Below are 21,424 nucleotides of genomic sequence, written 5' to 3'. Positions count from 1 at the left end.
GTAAAATGGATAAATTATGGGGAAAGGTCCCATAAGGAAACAGGGAGAAATGAGATCCAGAGTTCATGTCGGAAGACTTAGCTAGTGACCAAAGAAAATACCTCTTCCCTTCGGAAAGAAGGTAACACAGAGGCATATATCCTTGGAAGAGGGATATCCTTGAAGGAGTTCCTACCTAGTAACTTTTCCTTTTTCTTTGAGAAAATAATGATGTAACTTACTGAAAAGGGAGGGGGAGCAGAGAGTATCTGGGATAGAAGCCTTGGAGTGACTGGGAAAGGTCTGAAGCAGCTGTTACTGGAAATGGGAAAGAATGCTGTAGAAGGCCATGTTCAAGGATTGCTGACATCATCAAACACCACCTTATGTTATAGAACATAAAACTGGAGTTGTTCCAACATGTACAATTGTATATCTTTCTTTATCAGTGTTGAACAGCCCCAGTACAGAACAAGTCACTTTGCTAGTAAGTGGTAGAAGCAGAATCCTAACCCAGATTGACAAAGACATTGCAGTATTCTGGTTTCGGGCTTCCAGGAAGAAATGGCAGATGGACAAGAAAGTTTGGGAGTATTGGCAAAAGCATGGTTCCAGGGATAGAAAATGGACTCATTGTCTGATAGAGAAGAAAATAACAAAATAACAACAGGAGCACCTGACTCCCTCAGTTGGTGGAGTCTGCAACTCTTGATCTTGGGGTTGTGAGTTCAAGCCCTATGTTTAGCATAGAGATTACTTAAAAAGTAAAGTCTGAAATAAGGTGATGGATGAGAAAAAGCAGGGATCCAAGGACTGGAGGTCTCTGTAAGGTAATAGAATAAGTACAGAAGGGAGTAACATGCGTGAAAGAGCTAAAAAAAGGAGACAAGAAGTTGTTATCAAAGAATTGAAAACTGGTATTTAATGAATGTGAGGGGTCACCTGGAGAAGAGTGGATGACAGAGAAGAGGGTGGAAGGGGGACCTGCAAGATAACTTCACCTTAAAGGATAAGTTCTATACATGATGGTGAAGAACTAGTGGCTTACAAGTGGCACTGGGGAACTAGGAAAATACAGATGCCATCTTAAGGACCTGTGGGGTATGGGAATATGAACAGCCTCTACTGGAGAGGACCACATTATCCATGCAGAAGAGCTAAAGCAAAAAGGCTCTTTCCTAGACAGGCTAAAAAGAGAGCAGAGTTTATTTCCCAAAGAGGCTGTCAGAATGACTGTGAGGGAGACACAGTGAGACTGAGCCAGGAGGTAAACCTACAAGTTCAGATTCTATGGCAGTTTGTTTTCTAGCTTGGAATATATATTTAATTACTAAATTTTCTTGCCTATTACTTACTGCGTGAAGTCTTTCCACAAGTTTTTGATCACCAAGACAATTTTTAGTGTCAAACCAAGAGTCAAAGTCCTGTGGAAGAGTGAAAATACTGCAGTAAGCACACAGGTGGTTGGTTGGTTTTTTGTTTTTGTTTTTGTTTTTAAATGAACTCGATACTGTATAAATTCCTGTAAAATGACACAACAGTATTTAATTTTAAAAACACTTTCAAAAATATGTTTACTGTGATGGTCAATATTATTTATTTCTCAAAAATAGCTAAAATACTGAGGGAGTTAAAATTTTAACTCCACCAGCACTGTTTCCTTAAAATACTTTTATTAGGCTTCCGCATACCATAGTACCATTACATCTAGTTAAAAGTTACTGTATAGTGACTAACATGCCACAGTAATTTTTTAAAAAGAGTTTGGAGTAGAAGTAAGAATATAAAATTGAAGGCACATAATGACAACAAAAATTTTAAACAATAAAAATAAATCAAAGCAAGATAAGGTATATAAAGCAATGGATAACAGAACTTGGTACTTTTTATTACCAATTAATATCAGTAATGAGGAAAATAAGGCTCCAAAGTCCTTACATCATTCAATTCAGTTTGCTGCACTAACTTAACCTTATTTTAATGATAAAAACAATGTAAATCACACATTTACAAAATATTGTTTTTTGAATCACACATTAATTATGAGCTCTTTAGTACTCACCAAATGTTAATGACTACAATAATCAAAGACCATTTTAAAGACTCCACCTGCCAAACTAGTATATAAAAAGCCTTTCCAATTTAATTAAAAGAAAATTTTGAATTTACAATTATGAACTCAGCCTATCTCATTTCAGAAGTTGTGACAGTAGTGCAATATAGGCAAAGTTTAACAGGCAGAATAATCTCAAATAAAAGAAATATTATTCCTCTAAATAACCCCATTTAAAATATTTGTGCTTAAGAATGCTTTTTTCTGAGAAAACTGAAACACACAGATAAAGAATTAAAAATGAAAAAATTATAAATTTCAATCTACATTCTATGCTTTGAAAACAGAAGTCTATGAACATAAGAAAATTATATTTAAAACATATGACTTAAACTTACATCTGCAGAATTAAAGACATCAGGCAATAAAAAGTTGAGTAAAGCCCAGAGTTCATGCAGGTTATTCTGCAAAGGCGTTCCAGTTAGGAGCAAGCGGTTGGTTGACTTGAACTCACGAACAATCTCTGAAAGCTAGAAAAATAACAGTTATGTTAACATTACTTTATTTATTAGAATTCTCAAAATTCAGTTCTGTATCCAACCATGTTTTGAATAAAACAAAACTTGAAAATTATTTTTCTATAGAAAAATATCCTAGCTCAGGTGACATTGCCATAATCAATCACAACTAAACAAAATATTCTAGGCATTTCTACACCTACAAGAATGCAAATCATAGTCTTACCTAAGACCCCTCCCTCACTTCAAAAAATGTATTTCTCCATTTTGGGTCCACAGAAACAGTCAAAATTCCATGGAATCCAGACTAGTCACTTTACACAATAATATCTCCTCCCTGCCAATCATGTTCATCTACATACCTAGCCAAGTTCTAACTTGGCCTGGTGACAGTTTTTAAACACCAGAGCTGCACCCATTTTTCCTATCTTAGTTTAACTTTCTAAATATAAGACTATGAAAATCAAAGCACAAAAGCATAAAAGAACAACAACCTTATCAATAAAAATGCACATTTTTATAACACAAACAATTATTCACTAACATGCATCTTTTTTTATTGGGTATTAGTTTCAATTTGAAATTAGTATCATCCACCTGGTGGTTTTCCTCCAGTTCTGTCCCTGTTTCTCCCAAAGTAGCCCAGTGATCCAAAGAGAGATTCATCGTAATAACTGATGCTTTTCCTACTGTTGACGGAGTTGAATGGCAAGAAATATTGATATTTTTCAAAATTAACACCATACTCTCATTCACAGAAATCAGATAACTCCACGAATGCTTTTTTCTAATCCTTATGAATACATATAAGCTGGTAAGCTCCTCAATAAAAGCCAAATCAATGCAAATAACTTTTGTACACCAAATATTACCAAAATACTAAAATACTGTATCACAACAGAGTTAGGCTGCAACAGATATAGCAAATGAACACTTAATTTTCTTTATATTAAAAACTGTGCTCAATCTTCATTTGCCTCATATTCAATAATTTAAACTTTAAAAAAATTTTTAAAAACTAACTTCATTCATATTCTGTGAATAAAATCACAATCTTCCAACCTTTTTTAATGCTGAATACACAGAAGTAAACAAACAGATATGGTAGTTAAAAGAAAACTTTAACAATGATATTGAAAACTGGCTTACCTTAGATTTTTCATTCTTTATTCTATGAGCTTCGTCAATGACTAGGTATCGCCAATGAAACTTTTTGAATACAGATTTTTCTTTAATTACCATCTCATAAGAAGTAACACAAACATCCCATTCTCCTGGCATCATTTCATCACGAATAAAAGCAGCCTAATGCAAAACAAAGTTCCTCATATTAAAACACACTGATAAGACGGTCACAGAATTAAAACATCAAGAGAATATTAATAATTCTAAGAGACTTGGGAATCATTTAGTCTCATCCATTTTAAAGATAGAAAAACCAAGGCCCAAAGACACATCTGTGGGCAATTATCTAGATGGCACGTTAATACATTCATTGTTAATTAATAACTCATTAATATTAATACATTCATTAACAAAGGAAGCAAATGCTTCCCTAAAATGACTACAGCATATCCAATGAACCAGAGAAAATCTTATCACCAGAAGAGGACTACATTACTAAGCTCTCTTCATAAGACAGTCCAAAAAGAAATGGGCAAAGTAAACTGCCTTCTGAAAACCATGTTCTTACCAAGAGCCAAGCATTACCAACTATTACCAACACAGATTAACAAATGAAAGGAACTTAATATACATGAGTGATTTCAACATTTTGAAATCTCTTAATATGTTCCTTCCCTTTCTAGCAGGAATGAGTCACATATTTTGTTAAGGTTATGAAAGCCCATCAATGCTTTTGTGAACTTCCTGATGTTGTTTTGAGGCTACAGATATGATTTTATAAAGGGGACTTGCTCTATCTAGTACAGGAGACTATTTAAAATAGTGATACTATTTAGAACTATTTTTAAATCTTTCCAGACAGTGGCCAAAATAGTAGCCAAGCTGACTGAGAGCATTTTCAACTTGTACAAACTGAATTCCAGATGTTACAGGTCAAAATAAAACCACAGAAGTTAACAGGGAGCAGCCAAATCTATATTGAGAAAGTTCTGATTAGTACTGTAAATCTGAAATTACAGTGCAAAAACAAAATAACTGTTCACTGCAAACTCATTATTTCATAAAGTCAGTTACACACCAAACACACTGTGGACTCATTCAACAAGTATTTACTGAATGCCCATATATATTAAAGAATCGCCTGGGGCGCCTGGGTGGCTCAGTGGGTTAAGAATCGCCTGGACTAAAGTAAAGAACAAAAAAAGGCCTTTCTAGAGGTCTCAGTTGCACTCTGGGAAGTGGTCATATTTAAAAAGGTAATTAAGACATTAGGGAACTGGAAGCAACATAGAGAGAACCAGGGTGCTAGACCGCTTTTAGTCTTGCCAACACTTTATCTTTCTTTGATTTTGCGAAACACTCAGTTTAATGGTTCCTCCTATAGTTTCATGAAACATATGCATATTTTTAAATTAAATTACCCCTACTTTGAATTTGTGTAACAGAATATTTAGTATCATATAATCCAAAAGCTCTCTTTATAAGTGACAAAATTAAGGCCCTTCAAGAGTCACTCAACGTCACACAGTCAACGGCAACTCTCGAACTAAAACCAGATCTCCTGTTTCCATGTCCAAGATCTTTGATGACTCCGGAGTAGAAAAGGAAGGGGCCAAAACTCAAGTTAGGGGGTGTCTAGCTGGCTCAGTTGGTAGAGCATGCAACTCTTGATCTCAAGGTTATGAGATCAAGTCCCACACTGGAATGTGGAGCCTACTTAAAAAATATGTAAAAACCCTACTTGGGATTCATACCTCTATATACTTGAGGACTACATTAGCATCAAACTGGATCAACAGTATTACTAAGAATTACCCAACTCAATTAAATACCTGTTATAATCGACATCAAATTTTAATAAAATATTGACCTCATAAAATGTTTACAAAAGACCAGGAACTATAAAGACCCAATATATCTATCCCATATGGCACCAAGATTCAAAATCTATCTATAAGTAATAATCTGGATTTTCTCTATACATACTGACATCAATCTCTAAATGTTGAATATAGTACATTATTTATGTTATTAATAATTATCAGTTTACAAACTCTTTCGCTCATGGCCCAGAGTAAAATTATAGTTTAGGTTGCAATCCTTAAAAAAAGGAGCAGTACATATCTCCACCATGTGTGAAACACTGTGCCATTTTCCATTCTATTGTATCTCAATGTTTTAAAAAATTGTTGTCACCACCAACATGAATTCCCGATATTAACAAGTGGCAATATGAAAAACACTGACTTTGAAGATTGGTTTTCAAGGTTAAAAAATTTTGAAGCTGCCAGTAAAATTCCAGTCTCCCCTGGGGTAGAGATAGGACAGTCACAAATTAAATACATCCACTCTTTCTTCAAAACACTCAGAGGTATTTCATGAAATCCTTGGATTCCATATAAGATAGTTGAAAACAACTGACAATTTTACTAAGACACATGAAAACACAAGCATAGCATATTTCCCTTTTGTTTATGATCTTCAAGAAATAATTTCAGCCAAAAATCAGTACTTTAGAAATGTAAAGTTTTATAAGGATTGGCATTACATCAAAGAACAGCAGAGAGAGGCACCTGAGTGTCTGCCTTTGGCTCAGGTTGAGATCTCCAGGTCCTGGGATAGAGCCTTGTTTCTGGCTCTCTACTCAGCAGGAAGTCTGCTTCTCTTACTCCCTCTCCCGCTGTCCCTCCCCCTGCCACTCCTGTTCTCTTTCTCTAATAAAGAAATAATTTTTTTTTTTTTTTTAAGAAAAGAGGGCGACTGAGTGGCTCAGTTAGTTAAGCAACTGCCTTCGGCTCAGGTCATGATCCTGGAGTCCTGGGATCAAGTCCCACACGGACTCCCAGCTCCAAGGGAGTCTGCTTCTTCCTCTGACCTCCCCTCTCATGCTCTCTCTCACTGTCTCTCTCTCAAATAAATAAATAAAATCTTAAAAAGAATAGGAAAAAGGAAAAAGGGGAAAAAAAAGAACAGCAGTGATAAGAGCGAGCTCTGAGTGACTAATTCGCCACTGAGAAATATTAGGCATAGGGAAGAATCAGGCCTGTAATTCTAAATTTATGAGCTCATTATTTCAATATTTAAATTATTTATAAGTTAAATTTAAATAAATTTAAGTAATTTTTCTTCAAACAAAATGATAAGAATAAAATTACATAATTCATTATGTTACCATTCTTTTTTTTTAAAGATTTTATTTTTTATTTATTTGACAGACAGAGATCGTGAGTATGCAGAGAGGCAGGCAGAGAGAGAGGAGGAAGCAGGCTCCCCACTGAGCAGAGAGCCCTGATGCAGGGCTCGATCCCAGGACCCTGGGATCATGACCTGAGCCGAAGGCAGAGGCTTTAACCCACTGAGCCACCCAGGCACCCCTATGTTACCATTCTTTTGAGGATATCTTTTGATAACCTAACTAAATATGTAAAATTGAATTTACTCTAAACTATGTCCTCTGTAGGCAAAATAAAGGCAAAGTTTAATAATATGCTTTCTAAGCTGATTATTCATTTTGATATTTTTGCATAATTTATTTCTTTTAGATTAAATCTACAGTCCTAAATAATTGTAGCCTACTACATTGACAAATGGTTAATTTAAGCAAGAGCTCAGAATTTCTAATATCTAAGAATGTATGCAGATATGTATTTTTCTATTCAAAGACCAAAACTGAAAGTTGTGTCTATGCATAAACACAAAACACAAGGCTCTCTGTACAAATAGAAAAGATTCCAAGGTATAAAGAAAAGATTCCACTACCGGTATACATATATACCAAGTCAAAGTCAAAAGTGAAAAATTTAAGCATAAATTAAGTCATGCAAATTTACAGTTTTGGTGTCAAAACAGCATAAATGATAGAGTCACTGAAAAGACACACTGTAGATAAGGAATTCCTTTATAAAAAATTATTCAAAATGCAACTCAAAAATGTTGAGGTTAATGACCTAGTTGAAATTAAATGCGGATAAGCATAGTAATGGATTGTCTGGGGGCACCTGGGTGGCTCAGCTGTTAAGCGTGTGTCTTCGGCTCAGGTGGTGATCCCAGGGTGGCCTGCTTCTCCCTCTAGTCTATACTAATGTCACAAAGTCGTTTTCTTAGACTCAAGTTAACTCTGTTTCATTCTGGCTTTCAGTTACTGTAGTTCTGGCGAAACTCAGCTACAAAGACCAAGTTCCTAGGGCGCCTGGATGGCTCAGCTGGTTAAACAACTGCCTTCAGCTCAGGTCATGATCCTAGAGTCCCCAGATCAAGTCCCGCACTGGGTTCCCGGGGAAGCCTGCTTCTCCCTCTGACACTCTCCTTGCTTGTGTTCCCTCTCTCCCTGTGTCTCTCTCTGTCAAATAAATAAATATCTTTTTAAAAAGTAATGGACTGTCTGTTATTAATAAGCAACACATCTACTTCACAGGAGTGTTGTGAGAATTAATTAATATATAAAAGGCACTTACAACAGAGCCTAACATAGAGTTACTTACTAGTAGCAGTCAACTTCAATGTCTTTTATGGTTAATAGCATACAACTTAACCCCAGAAATGATGTTATTCTCGATGGCCTCTTTAAACCTATTTCTCACTTACTCTCACATCCTTGTCTCCAACGAAACAAATAACGCGGAGGGATGGGACCCATCGTTTAAATTCATTCATCCAGTTGTATAAAGTAGACTTTGGAACTAAAACCATGTGAGGTCCGGGAATGTTTCGGTAATGTTTCAGGTAACCGAGCAAAGCAATCGTTTGTAAAGTCTTACCAAGACCCTGCATTATCATTACAAAGAAAAAAAAAATCCGTAAGTGTTTATTTAATGAAAACATTTTATTATAATAACATTACAAAAGACATTTGTCAACTATGTCACATAGGGAAAAATTTAAAGACTTTTGTTTTTTTAAGTGAATAACAATTCCAATTTGTACTTACTGTGTGTACAAAAAGAAACCAGGGGACTTGCAGTTAGAAAGCTCTTTGTTACTCCTCTTAAAGGAGTCTACTTTATAATTTTTTCTAGAGGCAAAATTAGGAATTTTGTGTATGTTTCACACTCATTTCCTTTACCAGCCTGCTTAGATACTAGTCTTTCTTTCCCATTGTTCCCAACATTATTATATATGATATTATATATTATATATTGTGAAATATTCAGACTATGCATTTCAAGGGACTTGTGGCTCTCTGTACTTATACCTCACACCCTTGAAGACCTATGGAACCATAAAAGAACAGAACATAAAACAACTCTGCAGCCAGAAAGGGCCTTAGAGATCACCGGGTCTGGTGAACTTTTTAAAAAACAGCATACTGAACGCCACAAACCCACCACCTAACTGATAAGAAAGGGAATGATGTTCTATGATGTGTGGTCTTTTAAAAGAGTTTCTGGCTTTATCTCTATGCAAGGTATATATTTGCTTTCATAAACCCAGACTTAAACTATTTTTATAGGGTTTATCCCATCTAATGTTTCACTTAATGAGATGCATCAAAACTTTAAAATATTTAAAATTCTTTTATCATGTAATTCCATTTTTAGGAATCCTCTGGAAATAATTTGAAAGGTGCAGAAAAACTAAATTACAAGGGCTCTCAAAACAGTATTATTACATACCATATGTACATATATATCAACCCATATATATTAAATATACAATATCTATACTACACATCCATCCAGATGACCTGCAATAAGGGAGAAGATGAATAGAACCATGGTAACTTCCCATGATTAATTATTATAGAACTAACAATCATTTTTACAAATATTTGAATTATATAGAAAATGTGTGAATGTGAAGAAATTAGAGGATCATATTATATGTAAAATATGATCTCAACTATATAAAATAAATACATTTGGACTTAAAATACTAAATGAAATATGCCAAAATGTCAACTGTGATTATTTCTATGTAGCATAATTATGATTTACTTTCAATTTTTTTCTTGATTTTTTTCCTAATTTTCTATACCCCTTATTAAAGTCTCTTTCCCTTTTTTAATAATTAAAAAGAATCTGGTGTCAGCATAATTTCAGTATGAAGGATCTTTAGATCCTGTAGACAACCTGCAGCCAAGAGGAGCTTAGGGCAAGTAATCACAGTCTTTCTGCTATCCAATTAACCAAGCTCCTCCTCCTCTGAGCTAACCGTAGTCTCCAACCCAGAATACTAAATATAAGGACCTACAGAACCTTGATTTAAAGGACCTCCTGCCACACATCTAACAGTTCCTCAGCATCTATGGGATCAACTACTACACTACATATTATAGACCATAAATTGTCATATGGCTCTTCTGGATAAGAGTAATTACAAATATGGCTCCAGAGTCACATAAATATGAGTATCACTGGGTCATAAAGATCTAGAACTCCTCCCCCCTTAATCCTATCTTATTCATTTGGTCTTAAAATACCAATCTAGGCCTTCATGTATTCCCCTGATCTGCTGAATTAGCATCTTAAATGCCTTACTTTTTCTCTTTGGTCATTTTGTTTATATACCCATTATTCCTTATTTCCCAGGTCCTACCTGGTATATCAGGACTCTGCTATATCAGGACTCAACATTGCTCTTTACTTCTTTTTATTATATCTATTCACTTTCTGACTGCTCACATATTGAGGTGCTTATATTCATTCATTCACACTTTCATCATTTATTGTTTGGTTTATTCATCCACTCATTTAGTGTTTGGTTTATATACCCCACCTCATTACCAAAAGGATTTCAGGTCACCTACAAAGAAAATAGGTTTCAGGTGGCCTACAATGAAAACATGGAACGTTAATAATAAAATAGAAATAAAGAAGGGCTGGCCATTATGTCACACAGGGTCTCCATTTTGGCATTCATTTTGGCTCTGAGTTTCCTGGAAGCCAAAGTGCAAACAAAACAAAAGTACAAGGAGGTCTTTTAAACCATATGGGGAAAATGCACTAAGAATTTTGTAGCCTGTGAAAGTAGATGTTCTTGAGGTTACTTAAAGAAACAATTCTAGACTTTACAAATGCCTTTTACATTGTAACTAAATAAAGCAGTTAGCCTTCAGGGCAGGGGAAGGGGGCAGGCAATACAGCTAATGTATTTCAAATTTACTTAAAAATTGAAAACCAATATTGTGCTTTTAGCTATCGACTCCTTACCATTTCATCTGCCAAAATACCATTGACTCCATTTTCATACAAAGAGATCAACCAGTTCAGCCCTCGAATCTGATAATCTCTCAGTGGTCCTCCTTTCACATCTGAAAAAGAAATCAAAATGTCTCATACTTTCATTAATACAGTCAAATACAGGGGTGCCTGGGTTGTTCAGCTGGTTAAGCCTCTGCCTTCAGCTCAGGTCATGATCCTGGGGTCCTGGGATTGAGCCCCCTTGGTGGCTCCCTGCTCAGTGAGGAGTCTGCTTCTTCCTCTGCCCCCTTCCTCATGCTCTCTCATGCGTGATCTTTCTCTCAAATATATAAATAAAATATTTTTAAAAATACAATCAGGAGGGTGCCTGGGTGGCTCAGTGGGTTGAGCCTCTGCCTTCGGCTCAGGTCATGATCTCAGGGTCCTGGGATCGAGTCCCGCATCAGGCTCTCTGCTCGGCAGGGAGCCTGCTTCCCTCTCTCTCTCTGCCTGCCTCTCCATCTACTTGTGATTTCTCTCTGTCAAATAAATAAATAAAATCTTAAAAAAATACAATCAAGAATAATTTTTCTAAGACCAAACTAGAAAAAAAATACCAACATAATGAGATACTTACATGAAGGTGACACCTCAAATCTAACACACACATTAGATGTTTTCCGACTCTCTGAGAGTAGCTCTTCATCTTCTTCTTGTTCTGTGCGCCTGTGGCGGTAGCTGAAATGAAAAGAAATATCCTTATATTCATCCCAAATATTAAGCTGTCAATTAAGCTACTACTGTACACTGTTAATGTCTGTCATGAAAACAAAAGTGAGTTCTAAGGTCTTGCTTAGAAGTTGATAGAACCAGCATACATTTTTATTGATTTCTAGTGAGGAAAAATTGTTGCTTCCAAAACTTATTTATACTGACAATAACCTTATTTTTTAAATACAGAATTATACTGAATAAGAAAAGACGGAATGAGAATATAAGAGGAGGGACAGGTGGAAACAGGAGGAAGAGAGGGAATAAAGTAGAGAGAGATGCCAACATACTCTCCAGCAGAAATTAAGCTCTGCTTGTCATCTTTCTTTATTCGGGGACGTCCCAATTTCATGTTCAGAGGAGATGTTGGAGATTTCTGTGCTGAAGGTTGAATGAAATGTGCAAAAAGTTCTGTCTGCTTTAATAAAAATTCAAATCTCTTCGCTCGGTCTGCTTTCTAATGTACAAAACAAAAGAACAAGTAATGACTCCCTTTCTTATTCGAAGTTATTTAACAAACACTTAAATTGCCCTGCTACTTTGCACTATGTTCTAAGCACTTTAAACATACAGCTCATTTAATTTTCTTAGTAAACTTATGAGGTGGGTACTAATATTATCTCCATTTTACAGATGATAAAAGTAAAGTAGGGAGAAGGTAACTAACTTGCCCAAGTTCCCATAGCTAGTAAGTAGAATTTGAAAATGACGTTTTCAGACAGTCTGGAGAGAAGCCAAGTGATCTAACAGCAGTAAATGTCCCAATTAAAAGTACCCTGCTTAAAGAATCAGGGCCAAAAAAGCAAATCTTCTTTCCAAAACATAATGATTTTCTTTTCCTAGTGAACAAAATAAAGCATTATAATATAAACTATATTCTAAATACAGAAATATAAATTATTAGCTATGCAACTAGGAATAATTAATATCTTAGAATACAGCATCATCTTATCTCGAAATACTGTGAATGCATGGTAAAATAATGTAATAAATATTTCTCCCTTCAATTACAGTGATCTGGAAAATTGCACTTTCTTAAAGATTTTATTTATTTGAGAGAGAGAGAGTGCAAGCGTGGGGACAGGGCCAGAGGGACAAGCAAACTCCCCACATGGAGCCCAATGTGGGCCTTGATCCCAGGACCCCGAGTTCATGACCTGAGCAAAAGTCAGACATTTAAATGATTGAGCCACACAGGTGCCCCTGGAAAATTGTACTTTATGCTAATAATATAAAAAGTGAGCACAATTTGGAGGAAAAATATATACACACATGTAAGTAAAAATAGTTAATATATATTAACTGTTAACAATTGGTGTGTTTTATAATTAATGAAATAGAACTTCAATAAAAAAATCTTATAAAACCAAAAGATATATACATCGTTCTAGATAAAGAAAAAAATGAAAATGATTTTTTAATTCCCAATCACTTTCTCACCACAGGAAAGAGAATATTTGATTGCTAATGAAGGCTGCATAACTAATAACACCAGAAAAGTACAAGAGTTCTTTAACATAAACACAAGAATTAGACAAGTACATTCAGACCAGAAGTTGGAAGGAGGCCAAACTTTTCCATTTTATGTTACCCTCACTGGAATGTTGTTTTTAGAGTTGTTAAAACATTAACTGTCTGCATCAGACGTGACCTTAGACATTTAGGCATGGAGTTTGGTAAAATCACTAGGAACAGCCAAAAAATAGACTTCATCTCTACTTATTTTTATATTATTGCAAAAACAACCCCTCAACCAAAAAGTTCAGTTCCAACTAAAATGAAAGCTAAAGTATGGATTTTATCTTTTAAGATTTTACTTATTTGACAAGAGAGAGAGAGAACACAAGTAGACAAGAGGCAGGCACAGAGAGAGGGGGAAGCAGGCTCCCCACTAAGCAGAGAGCCCCATGCAGGGCTCCATCCCAGGATCCTGAGATCATGACCTGAGCCAAAGGTAGAGGGCTAACCCACTGGGCCACCCAGGCACCCCTAAAATATGGATTTTAGTGAATAAAAATTTTTTTAATAAAAACTAATTTAAATCTATGGCAAAGCAGTAGGTGGGCATAACTGAGATTATACTGCTTAAATATGTAATGTTTCCAGGTATTGGGCTAATCTCCTTTCCTCCAGAAAATGTATTACTATATTACATGCTTTACAATGTATAACATTAATATATCCAAAGCAAGAAGAGAAGAAGAAGAAAAATATCAGTCTGGCTTTGTGACCTGCTTTCTTTCAGCCATACTGATGCTGCCACTGATTATGTTCACTTAGTGGAGACAGTATTTTTAACTTAAAACATCTTATGATGGAGGTGGCAGCGTGGCTCAGTCAGTTAAGTGTGTGACTCTTGATTCAGCTCAGGTCATGATCTCAGGGTCCTGGAATGGAGCTCACACCAGGCTCTGGGCTCAGCAGGGAGTTGGCTTGAGGATTCTCTCCTTCTCCCTCCCCCACCCCTCAAATAATCTTTAAAAAAATATCTTGGGGGCAGCTATGTGGCTCAGTTGCTTAAGCATCTGCCTTCAGCTCAGGTCATCATCCCAGGGTCCTGGGATCATCTCAGATGGGCTCCCTGCTCAGCGGGGAGTCAGCTTCACCCTCACCCTCTCACTCCTCTGTGCCCTCTCATGCTCTCTCTTGCACTCTCTCTCAAATAAATAAAATATTTTTAAAAATCTTATTATGGGATAAAGAGCACTTAACAAAAGTGAAGAGATGAGACTTCTGTTCCCAACTAGTCCATATAGTTTCTCTGATCCTTATTCTTTCATATGAAAACAAAGAGATTCATTTATTCAATAAAAAATCTATTATGATGGGGCTGTCTAGGTGGCTCAGTTCATTGGGTGTCTGACTTTGGCTCAGGTCATGACCTCTGAGTCCTGAGATCAAACCTCAAGCCCCAAGGCCAGCATTAGGCTCCCCACCCAGCAGAGAGTCTGCTTGTCCCTCTCCTTCTTGCTCTGCCCCTCCCCCTAGCTTGTGCTCTGTCTCTCTCAAATAAAAAAAATATATTTTTTTAAAATCCATTATAATGATTATATATTAAATTACTTTCCAATTCTAAAATCTAGGACCCTATATTCATTATACATACACTGATACTTTTTCAATCTTTCACATCTCCTCTGTAAAAAGCAACTATGGTGAAACTAATTTAAGACTGAGTTTCTTCAATAAGGAAAAAACCAACTATGGTAATTTACTATCCTACCCAAGAATATATTTACCATTTTCTCTTCATATTCTGGGTCCATTTCCTTTTCAGATTTAGAAGCTTTAGCAGCAAGTTTGAGTTGAAATGAAGAAACATTTTTCTAAAATTTCAAAAAAAAATAAGCCATCAAATTACAAAGCAAGATCTTAAAAGTGGTCAACATTTGCATCTGAAGAAAGTGAAAGTAATTAAATAATAAATAAATGAAACTGGACAACACATAGACCAAGGATGAGAGCATGTCATGAAGCAGGGCTTATAATTAATCCAGTTCCGTGCAGCTGAGGTCCAATGAAAAAATCTGACTTGTTAAAGCCAGAGAAATAACATTAATTAAACACCAAAAGGTGAAACACTGACCTTTTTCACCTTTTTTTAATTTAAAGCATAAAAAAGCCTATGACCATTGAATAGAAGATTCAAAATCTAGAATATGCTAATATTATCAACCACAAACCAAAATATTGAAGGAAAGTAAATATTAATTCTCAGAAACACTTCTTTATGTAATGGAAACAAGCCAGACTCTCAGAAGAAGACTGTGGTTTCTGTTCCTGAAAAGACACGTTTTATTGTTTTCATATTCTAATCAGAACTTTAAAACTTTTTAATGTAATGCAATGTGTTCATTCCTATTTAAATAATAAAACAGTACAGTTTCTAACTTTTGCTTTATGTTAATTTTCTCCAACTGGAAAGAAAAGTATTTTCAACCATATTACATAAACATTTCATAGAAGCAGTTTCTCAAGGTTATCAACTATTAACTTTTGATATTTAAAAAGTTGTAATTTAGTGAAAACTGGCATAAGTCAGCTTCTTAAAAATACTGAAATTATCTGGAGGGCTATTTTATGCACACCATCCTTCGTAAAGATAAACTTGTCCTTGTAAATACAAATAGGCATATAAAATACACCACCTTTCCTGTAAGAAATGGAGAAATAAAATAATAAAAACACAAATCTACCTCTTAGTACCAGAACCAAGAGCATTTGTTTTAACACAGACTGCACAAATCAAAACACAAATCTGTCTGTGAAAACTAAAGCCATTTTATCGTGACTTTTTGTCGACCAGTTTCCAAAAATTTAGGTTCTAAATCAACAAAATGTTATCTTAAATGTAAGAAAGACATGACTCCGATAGTTAATGAGTATGTCTTCCAACGTTTACTGAAATTTCTATTTTGAGAAAATCCAAACAAAGATTATGGAATTTGACCCTTGTCAGAGTTCCACTTTGAAGCACTGATCAGGTACTGTTCAATTATTCTTAACCCAAATAATAGCCATCTTGATTTAAGCACCTCATATGTATATATCGTCTATGTGGGGTGTTTTTAATATAATCCTGGATGGGCAAGAACAGAAAACTGCTAAAATTCCCTCAACCCCACACTTTCAAACTGTCACATATACTCTAAATCTGATTTTATTTTCAAAGCAACAAGTAAAGAAAAACTGGGTAAACACACACACACACACACACACACACCTTTACCATTACTTGAAAAGCTGTATAAAGTCCAGTTTTCAACTTTCAAAACAGTCAAAATTACTTCCCCTCATATACACAAGTGTATATCTAATAATGTGGGACATAGATTTTACTCATAGAAAAATTAAAGCTTTAATTAGAAAAAATTTCACTCAATACTCTTGTCTACCTTGTGGTAGAATACTATAAAATTTAATTATATGCTGATTAAAATTCCTAATCTTGAGCAGTGCTATTAAAAGCTGTAGGTAATTACTTAATTGGCACTATCTTCCACAACAAATTTTAAAATACCTACCTTCTAAACCTCCTTTGTATATTTTCAAAAGTACACTTCTCACACAAGATAAAACAGTGACTAAAATAATCTAATGAATTTCTTATGGATTTTATTATCTGGTAGTTTAGATGCCATAAGAATATACCAAAAGGTCATCAAGATGCCCTGTCTTAAAGACCATGACCATTTTCTTAATGCTTTCATTACCAAAAACAGCAACTCCAACTTCCAGTGTTAGGTTATCCAACTATCACTTAAACCAAGTAAATTCTACAACCAGAAGGTAAGCAAAAATGCCTTTCTGTAGCTGAATGTCACAGGTCAATCTACAAAATCTCATCTATATTACGCATCACAAGAGGCACTTCTTCAGAGCCTATTTTCTTTATTTGATAGACAATTCTAGCAAGTTTGATAATCTGGCTTGCCATACTACAGAGAATAAAAGCAGCAGCAAATGACATGGGAAAGATCACTAGAAGAAGACACAATGTAAAAAGCAAGAAGGGATGGCAGAAGCCCAGGACTAAAACATGAGTCCACCACAGTAACATCCCTTTTCCTTACACACAGGGCTAATGATTTCCCTCTACCTACTGCATCACTTGTACTTCTGTCTCTTTGTATTTTTACAGTTTTAAATGGTTTTATGGTTTTGTAACATCGATGTCCTTTATTATAAATTCTTTCTGATCAAAGCAGATGAAGTGTTTAAAGAATGATAGCTAACAGCCTTACAATTGGAGGAGGAGAGAGAAAAATCATTAAGAGAATCAACACAATACTGGAAATGTCTGGGAAGCGGTTATTTAATTGAGGGGAAACAGCCTCCTGCATCTCAAATGCCTTTATATAACTTCCAGAGCACAATAACTAATGAACATGAGGAACAGGTTAATCTGCACTTTCAGTACATCACTTAAGGAGTCAAGGGAGTGAGCAATCTATTTAGATTTGGGGGGTATGTTTGCCAAATTACTTTATTTGAAGGAATGATACAAATGAAAGAACTTAAGTAGATGTTTTAGTAGTCTTTAGCTTTTTCAGGAAAAATAAAAAAGATTTGGTGACTAGAGTAATAAACTTCAGGTACTCAGAAAGTTCCTGCCATGCAACATCTCATTTCCCTAAGCTGAGCAGACAAATGAGGTATTATCAGGACAATTTCTGATGAGGTTACCTAATTCATTAATAGATATGTATCAGTTCAGTGTTTGTTACACGGGGTTTTTTATTGACTCCCAATCTTCTCACAATTCAAAAAATTTACACAATCTGGAAATTCAGCAACCTTCACTGCCATGTGAAAGACAGTTTAGCCCCTACCTCTGCCCAGTCTAACGAATAAAAAGCACCTAGACTCATGTCTGAATTCTCCAATATGTGATTTTGTATTGACACTTGGCATTTGACCCATCTTTACAATATTGTCTTATTGATCCAAGTACCACATAGATCTTAAAATGTGCATGTTTTCTATGGTTTTCACTTAACACTACAATTGTCTTTCTGTTTAGTCAACCTTATAACAGTAAAATATGTCACTTAAACAACTGCTGCATTTAAAATCACTCTAATTCACGGCAAAAGGTGTTACTTTCCCTCAAAAGCTTTTCATTTGGTCGTATCCTATCAGATAATGATTCAGACAAAGCCACTTGAGATCTCTAAAGCATAATTTTAATTACCTACCGTTTTTTTAATTGTAATACATCTACTCGTAAACAGAAAGAAATCCACCCATAAACGATCCATTCTACAATTTTATTATACATCAACAATCCTTATGTCCCATCCTATTTTTTATTTCAAATCTGAACGTGTTTCATAGTTCTATTTGAATGTCTTGGTCCATATGAGATATGCCTTATGGAAATAATACATATTTTCTGGATTTGGCTTTAATAAGGTGTCTAAGCGGTTCCCTTACGTATGTTAGAAGCAGCTCATCCTAGCGACGCTGGGTTAAAGAAAAATTAAAAAATAAAAAGCCTGCGTGTGTCCAGGAGCCAGCAGCGCCCACTAGGAGAGGGAGGCGGAAGCCTGGAAGGCTTGGGGCCGGATTGGGGGACCATTTGGGTGGCCCTGGAGTGAAACACTATACCGTCGGGGGCGGGGCAGGAGAGGGTGAGGGTGCACACGTTGGAAATTTTCCTAAGCCAGCGTCCACGATTCCTCAGTTTGGGGTTTGGATTGCGGGGGAAGGGGGGCTAGGATGCGGAGAGCTCATTTTCTCGGGGTGACAGCCCCGCTTCAGCAGGCAGGGACCAAACGAACAAGGGATGATTTTTTTGCTGCCACCTAAAAGGCCGACATTGCCATTCAAAAAAACAAGCCTCTCCTATCGTCCTCCCCCTCCCAACCACCAGCACCTTAAAATTCAAATTAAAAAAAAAAAAGCCCCAGCAGAACCCCTTTTGCGCGGGTGTGGGATTGAAGGGCCCAGATTTCCCAGGCAGAGGCCGACGGGAAGGGGGGGAGAGGGAGCGAGCAAGAGGAGAGGGAGAGGCGGAGGCTTTTTCCTGCACAGCCCCATCCCCCACCCTGTTACCCCAGTTCCGGGAATGTGAATGGGGCCGGGGGCTGTCGAGGGGCTCCAAAGCCCCCAGCTCCCAGGATAACGGGCACCCTCCACCCCGCGCCGCGCCCGTGCCCAGCCCCGCCCCCGCCCTCCAGGCGGCAAGGAGGAAAGGGGGAGGGGAACGAATGCTAGACTGTTCCGCCGCCCCCCACCCCCAGCGCGCCCTCGGCCCCCATCCCCGGCCCCCATCCCCGCGGAGCTCCGCCGGTACCTGTCGGCGCCAAAAGGTCAGGGCTTGGGCCCCTCGGAGGGGCCCGACTCAGGATTTGTTCACCACACACACACACACACCCCCTTCCTATTTACCTCCTTCTTCTTCTCGCCCTTCTCCGTGGCCACGGTGGCTTCGGTGGCCGCGGCGGCCGCTCCCTCCTCCTTAGAGGTGGATGGCCCCGGCTGCTCGTCCTCTATGACCACGATTGTGGCGGTCGCATTAGCGGGTGCCACGGTGGCTGCCACTGCAGCGGAGTCCTGCTCCATGGCGTTGGAGCGGGAATGAGAAGGGGGACGAGGAAGGGGACGAGGGCTCCTGGGCGGCGGCAGTGGCTGCACTGGAAAGAGCTAGATGGAGCAGGGGTGGGGAATCACTCCGCTTCCAACCCCTTCGCTCAGCCCCCCCTTCTTTAAATAACCCTCAACCCTGCCCCACTTCCGTCCACCCACCCTACGTCATGGCCTCCCCCCGTCACCCTCCCCCTTTCCTCCACCCCCCCTCAACGATCGCGAGACTCCCCCTCCCCACCCAGAGCCCGGGCCGGCCCCGCACGACCAACTGTTGCCTGAGTGTGGGGCGCGGACTGGGGTGGAGGCGGGAACCCACAAGCCCGCGGCTCCCTAAAAATCTCCTTTCCCACACGCCCCCAACAGTCAGCCTGAGCTCCCCTCGCAGATGTGTGCAAAAGGAATCCTCTTTCCCTTAAATCTGCTCTTTGTACCTCGAGGCGCTCTCCTCTTCTTGCACAAAGAACTTTTCCTCTGCTAGTAACTGCAAGGCAAAAGGTCTTTCTCACCATTTGCAAAGCCCAGAACCCCTCCGGGGACTGCCCTTTCCCAGGTCTCCAAAGAGGGATTGGTGGTGCTATTCCCACCTTTGTAAATTCTGCAGAAGAACTCCTTGAATCTCCTAATTGCAGCTGCAAACATTCTCTTACAAGGCAAAGCGTGACTTTTCGGTTTTATGTATATTGCTCTATTTGCAACTCTGATACTTCTCAGATGGCCAATGTGCAGGAGCCCTTCTTTTGCCTTCACTACTGAATTTTAAAACTCCTGCAGGGAGACAAAGTGAAGGGCCTCACAGAACGTGGGGCAAATCATGGTAGGTACCCAATATTAGTAATTGGATTGAATTACTGTGAGTTTATTGGTGTGTGTTCCTTTTGTGCCCCTGTTATTAAGTAGTAATTAAACACCAATAATATGCGTGATCATGGATATGAAAGAATTTTGTAAAGGGTGGAACATTATGCAAGGTCAATTATTAAATATTATTGTTTCTATTTCTATTTATTTTGATCAAAAATGGGAAGATTTACATCTTAGTTTTTAAATTTCAGTCATTAGGTAGGAAAGACAGAAAACACATCAAAAATAGCAGACCACTCTGCAGGGAGCCTGATTCCTCCTCTCTGTCTCTCTCTCTCCCTGCCTCTGCCTACTTGTGATCTCTGTCTGTCAAATAAATAAATCAAATCTTAAAAAAAATAGCAGACCAAACCAGGATCACAAGATCTTTAATTTCCAAAATGAACCAAATGCTTTTCAAAGTATAGAAAAATCATGATTAATTTCCCTCAACACAAATTACCAACTAAAGTCAAGTATGATTTATGTGAATGGGAGGAAAGCACACAATTGTCCCCCAAATATCTCTTTTTCCTGGGGACAGTAGCCTAAATTCCTTTGTTTTAAACCTGCCACTCCTTAGTATGCAAAATCCTTGTGACATTTTAGTTTCTATGGGTCATTTAGACCTTAGCATGAAGGAGTGTGAGGTCCCATCCAGAGACTGGTTTTACCCAGAGAAGTTTTTAGAGGAAAGGAGCAAGACACTGGTGACTGAAGGAGTGTGTCACTGAGAATGGTGGTGCTAGCTTTGCTCTGATTTGCTTTTATTATGTTCTTATCATTTTCCCTTGTTTCCCATCCTGAAGTACACCTGTGTACTATACAATGGATATAGGGATTCTCTGTATAACAATGGTTCATATTTCTGGAACATCAGCCTTAGTCAAAAAGTGGGATGGAATTAAGTCACTTAACTGATCACTTAA

The 21,424-nt window shown here is 37.5% G+C and overlaps 1 protein-coding gene across 7 annotated transcripts in view; it reads right to left on the bottom strand.

Annotated features, from left to right (window-relative positions):
* The window catches only part of SMARCA1 (SNF2 related chromatin remodeling ATPase 1), a 74,817-nt gene extending 55,013 nt beyond the window's left edge, over nt 1–19,804 (bottom strand). For all 7 annotated transcript variants that reach the window (XM_082716738.1, XM_082716740.1, XM_082716736.1 and 4 more), the window contains exons 1-9: nt 19,458–19,804; nt 14,804–14,890; nt 11,855–12,021; nt 11,431–11,531; nt 10,824–10,924; nt 8,260–8,439; nt 3,700–3,855; nt 2,431–2,562; nt 1,335–1,403 (exon numbers count right to left, since the gene is read on the bottom strand). In XM_082716738.1, coding sequence (XP_082572864.1) covers nt 1,335–1,403; nt 2,431–2,562; nt 3,700–3,855; nt 8,260–8,439; nt 10,824–10,924; nt 11,431–11,531; nt 11,855–12,021; nt 14,804–14,890; nt 19,458–19,631 — 1,167 coding nt within the window. In that variant the 5' untranslated portion in view covers nt 19,632–19,804. The remainder of the gene's footprint in view (nt 1–1,334; nt 1,404–2,430; nt 2,563–3,699; nt 3,856–8,259; nt 8,440–10,823; nt 10,925–11,430; nt 11,532–11,854; nt 12,022–14,803; nt 14,891–19,457) is intronic.
* Between the last annotated feature and the right edge of the window lie 1,620 nt (nt 19,805–21,424).

The sequence above is a fragment of the Mustela nivalis genome (assembly GCF_964662115.1).
Source record: "Mustela nivalis genome assembly, chromosome: X".
Lineage (NCBI taxonomy): Eukaryota > Metazoa > Chordata > Mammalia > Carnivora > Mustelidae > Mustela > Mustela nivalis.
This window is presented reverse-complemented; position numbering and strand designations above follow the sequence as displayed.